Source organism: Polypterus senegalus, chromosome 4, assembly GCF_016835505.1.
Source record: "Polypterus senegalus isolate Bchr_013 chromosome 4, ASM1683550v1, whole genome shotgun sequence".
NCBI lineage: Eukaryota > Metazoa > Chordata > Cladistia > Polypteriformes > Polypteridae > Polypterus > Polypterus senegalus.
This window is the reverse complement of record NC_053157.1, coordinates 24,757,809-24,762,311: the sequence shown is the minus strand read 5'-3', so window position 1 is coordinate 24,762,311 and position 4,503 is coordinate 24,757,809. Positions and strand designations below refer to the sequence as shown.

Below are 4,503 nucleotides of genomic sequence, written 5' to 3'. Positions count from 1 at the left end.
TTTTCTTCTATGAACTTTAAAGGGAAGTTTATGCCAAACGTCTACACGTGCGTTATCATTTTAACTTCGGCGTCGCACAAAGAAGACTCCAGCACAGATAAAGTTGCCAGGCGTTTTGCGGTTGCACATAAAAATAGCTCAAAACTCCACATTTTTCCCCCCTCGTCACCATGGCAACCGCGGCGTGTGTCAGGGGCAGGGCGCGAGTGTAATCAGATCCGAGCGTCTGAAGAAAAGAGAGTGGCAATGAGCGCTGAGTTGACCGGGAAACCCACCCATTTGACGTCACCGCCTAGAAAACCCCTCTTCGCAGCCAATTAAAGCGATCCTTCAGATGTAAATAAACTCATGTGAGCGCACAAGCTTAAAGAGATCAGCAGCGTGCCGGCGACAGTGGAGAAAACACAGCAGCAGCAGCAGCAGCGTCACCGTCGGCAGCACCATGGTCGCATTCACTTTATACGACTGTGAAGTCATGAAACAGTTCAGTCCAATTAAAAGGAAAAGAGAGGGGGGCATCCTAGGACATGAGGATGTGACCCCTGAGGACAGACCCGAAGCCCCTGTCAGCAGCGCCAACGTGAGAGCTCCGGTGAAGAGAGCGAGAAACGCGAGGGACAGAAAGCAAGGCATGGAATCGATGATGAACGACTCGGGAATCGGGGTGTTTGAAACGCCCAGCCCGACCCCGGAGAGATCTCCACGTTGCCCCCGGGTTTTAGAATCGCCTTTAGAAACGCCGACAGATTGGGGGAACTTCAGAGACTATGGTGAGGCGTGCTATCACTACAAGAAGAGCAACGAGCTGCGATTTCACCCTGTCAACTGTTTAGCTCTTCAGCCGCAGGTAAGATACAAGCCGTGTCGGTGATGGGGCAGTTAACTCGTTCATTGTTGTTACCGTATTGAGCCTGTGCAGTGCACCGCTAATCACATACGTCTTGCTTTGAGCAGATAACCGCAGAATCCAGATGCAAACTGGTCAGCTGGCTGATTCCAGTCCACAGGCATTTCAAGTTGTCCTTTGAGTCTTTCTGTCTGGCTATCAACATCATGGACCGCTTCCTCATCACCACTCCCGTGGCTTCGGATTGTTTCCAGCTGTTGGGAGTCACGTCGCTGCTTATTGCCTGCAAACAAGTGAGTATTAAATACCGCCTGACGCGTCCATGTGTTCGACTCCCAGCCGCTTTCATTCTCCTTCTCTTATATTGTACACGTCTGCTGATTTCCGACATTTTGTTTTGGTGTCCCCTTAGGTGGAGGTGCATTCCCCCCGGGTGAAGCAGCTTCTGTCTCTCTGTTGTGACGCCTTCACCAAAGACCAGCTCTGCAATCTAGAGTGCATCATCCTCATGAAGCTCAACTTCAACCTGACAGCTCCCACCATAGCATTCTTCCTAGAGCATCTCAGCAACCAGAGACTTCACCTCGGAAATCACAGCCAACAAGTGTCCATAGAGGTCCAAAAATCGAAGAACTTTGCCAGAAAGATTTCTGAGCTCAGCATGGCAGACTATGCATTTAACAGATACCCCCCATCACTCATGGCTATCTGTTCAATGGGGCTGGCTGACCAAATGCTGGGCCTTCCTTGCCCACTGGACAAGTTTGTGGATGGATATCCACAAAAGACAATAGAGGACTGTTTGGCTAATCTAAGGCTGCTGGTGTCACTGAACCAAGAAGTGCTGCAGACCTTCTCAGAGTTGTGAGCAGCACATGAACTTCTGCAGTTACTGTTTGAGTTTTACAATGTAAAACCGCACCTTTTATTTATGTTAACAGTGAGCATTTTTATGCTGTTACTGTGGAGTTGTTACCATTGCTGTTTATTAACTGGCACACCTTACTGATTATAGTGTTATCATTTAGTCCACAAACGGCAAGTATTAGGTGACAACTTAATGAGAATGTGATTTTTGCTATTAATGCACAAAATTTCGAAACAGTGTTGTTAAGAAAAGCCTGGAGCACTGACAACTGTACATAGTGTAAATATATTATTTATATACCGTATGGATTGATGTTTAGTTCGTAACTGTCATAACAATTTGCACAACTTTTTACTGATTTTTATTTTAAATTATTATTTAATAAATCCTTATTAACTTTCCCTGCTGTTGTTTATGTCATTGAAACGAGACTTCTTCAGTTCTACCATTGTTTTCTTATGTCACTATTAGGTGTCATGTCCAACTTCAAAGACCAACAAGATAGTTGCGCTGACGTTACTTCTTCCCTTCATCGGGAAGCATATAGCCTTATGGTAATAAAATACAGCAGGTACTAGTTATTAATATTCACTTCTAGTTAAAAAAAAAGAAAGAAAACTTGTAAATTTGAAATGCTCCCTAAATTAAAAGAAGGTTGAAGAGGGACGTTTATTTTTGGCATTTATTTATATTCATAAATAGCTGAGTTAGTCGTCTGGGACGAGTAGATTAAAACTTCAAAACTGCAGAAGAGTAAAATAGCACTGGATTTCATTTTGTAATAAATTCGTATTTCACTTTACACTGGGAATCAGTACTATATATGCAGGTAAATGAAAACCAAACTGATATAATGAATCCACTACTATTTATATTAAAGTCATTAGAGGTGAAAACATATCAACCGATTGCTTCTGTATAAATTCTCAACGAAAACGTTTAACTGCAGGTGATGTCTTCAAGTTCATCCCTAGGGGGCGTCCGAGGTGGTGCGTACTCTGCTTTTTAAGCGGGTGTGTCTTTAATTCAGCCCTTAATTTTCACTGTTTTGTATGCATCCTTGGTTTGGGACAGAAGATGAAAAAAAATACAGTAATGTGTCGAGCAGCAACATTTCTCAAAGAAGCCCCCATCCCGGGGTCAAATCGGTAGACCTTACAGAAAAAAACTTGGCGTGACGGGGGACCACGGCGAATATACAGAGCACTTTTCATGTGAATCAGAGGAGCCGTCCTAGGGTGATGTTCTGACAGACACACAGGCAGATATTCTTAACTTTATAGATATATGGGGTTTGAAGAAGGGTGGTCGCATTTAATAATAATAATAATAACTCTTTTTACTTGTACGTAATTATTCCTTTCACCTTTCTAGGCTTTAGTTAAAATGTTCAGCCTTAATGATTTTCTCCGTTCATTCTTCAATGTACAATCTACAACCCTGAGTCAACAGCCTGACGATTTGGTTGCTAATATAACTGCATCTAATAAGTTAAACGCGTTAGATACTGTATTTAATGTATGATTGATTTTGTCATGCATATGACAAAATCAAGCTTTTTGATTGAGAGGCAGTATATATATACTGTATAATATATATCTATATACAGTATACTCGCAGTATAAGGAGAGTCGGGTTAGACCAGTATTCGTGTCCCGAGTCCTCTGCGTGGGTGTTCTCCCGCGGGTGTTCCGCTTTTCTCGTACTCTTGAAATTCATGCTGATCAACTGGCAACGCTTAATTTCCCCCCGTGTGTGTTTGTGTGTGTGTTCGTCCTGCGATGGACTGGCCCAGGGTTTGTTCCTGCCTTGCGCCCTGTGCTAGCTCGAATAGGCTGCAAATCCCGCGACCCTGGATTAAGCGGGTTAGAAAATGGCGTAACGAGACATATAAAGAGAGGGCACTGAGATGGACCCACGCTCTGTGTCCAGAGATGTTTCCTGAATTGCGTTCCAGGCTCCATCCCACCGTAACTATGAAAGTGAATTAAATGGGCTTGTGAGTGAGATAATATAACGCGAGTGGTATCGGACTCAGGAAATAAAAGCAAGTCTATTTCTGAGGAAAGTATTCACTGTGGTCATACGCCGTCTGTCATTCCTTGACACTTTACCTTGAGCTGAGACAATGCTGAAAAGAAATATCGTATATATAGAATAAAGTTCACCTTGGGAAGACGTGCATATAAAAACATATAAATCCATCCATCTCTCCATTTTATTTAACCCGCTTATCCGGTCGTATGCAGGGAGCTGGAGCCTATCCCGTCAAGGCGGCAACAACACTTGGATATGGCGATAGCCAATCACAGGGTGAACACACACCCACCCAATCACACACTCACACACACAGGCACACTTCAGAGGCCACTTTCAGCAACGCCAATTCACCTAACCGGCATGTCTTTGAATAAAATACGTCAATAAAAAAAACAATCATAAGACTATAATATTGGAACAAACAACAGTTTAATGTAGCCTTTGTAAGAATGTATTTATTATGAAGGCACAGTACTAAGGTGTTGTACCGTGTTAGCCATTATGAATGTAGAGAAAAGCCAAGCAAAATGACACCTTTTATTGGCTAACTAAAAAGATGACAATATGCAAGCTTTCGAGGCAATTCAGGCCCCTTCTTCAGGCAACATGTAATCGTGTAATTGTGAAGGCGCAGTAATTCATACAAGTAATGTCAGTATGAGGTAGGGGTTATGCAGTAAACCTTCAAACTCTAACACTCCTGGTTCAATTCGGCATTCCGGCATCCAGCTCACTCTGTGTCCTTTAG

General features: G+C 43.2%; 1 protein-coding gene across 1 annotated transcript; it reads left to right on the top strand.

Annotated features, from left to right (window-relative positions):
- Positions 1-365: 365 nt before the first annotated feature.
- Positions 366-2,064, top strand: LOC120528560 (cyclin-O protein B). Its single transcript, XM_039752742.1, has 3 exons — positions 366-847; positions 955-1,140; positions 1,260-2,064. The coding sequence occupies exons 1-3, from the start codon at positions 443-445 to the stop codon at positions 1,713-1,715; spliced, it is 1,047 nt and encodes a 348-aa protein (XP_039608676.1). The 5' UTR covers positions 366-442; the 3' UTR covers positions 1,716-2,064.
- Positions 2,065-4,503: the final 2,439 nt, after the last annotated feature.

What these genes read in the sequence shown, in the direction of transcription:
- LOC120528560 (XM_039752742.1), top strand. Translation starts at nt 443, where the DNA reads ATGGTCGCATTCACTTTATACGACTGTGAAGTCATGAAACAGTTCAGT. An exon ending in GTTTAGCTCTTCAGCCGCAG is followed by an intron (nt 848 to 954) that starts GTAAGATACAAG and finishes TGCTTTGAGCAG; the next exon opens with ATAACCGCAGAATCCAGATG. An exon ending in TGCTTATTGCCTGCAAACAA is followed by an intron (nt 1,141 to 1,259) that starts GTGAGTATTAAA and finishes GTGTCCCCTTAG; the next exon opens with GTGGAGGTGCATTCCCCCCG.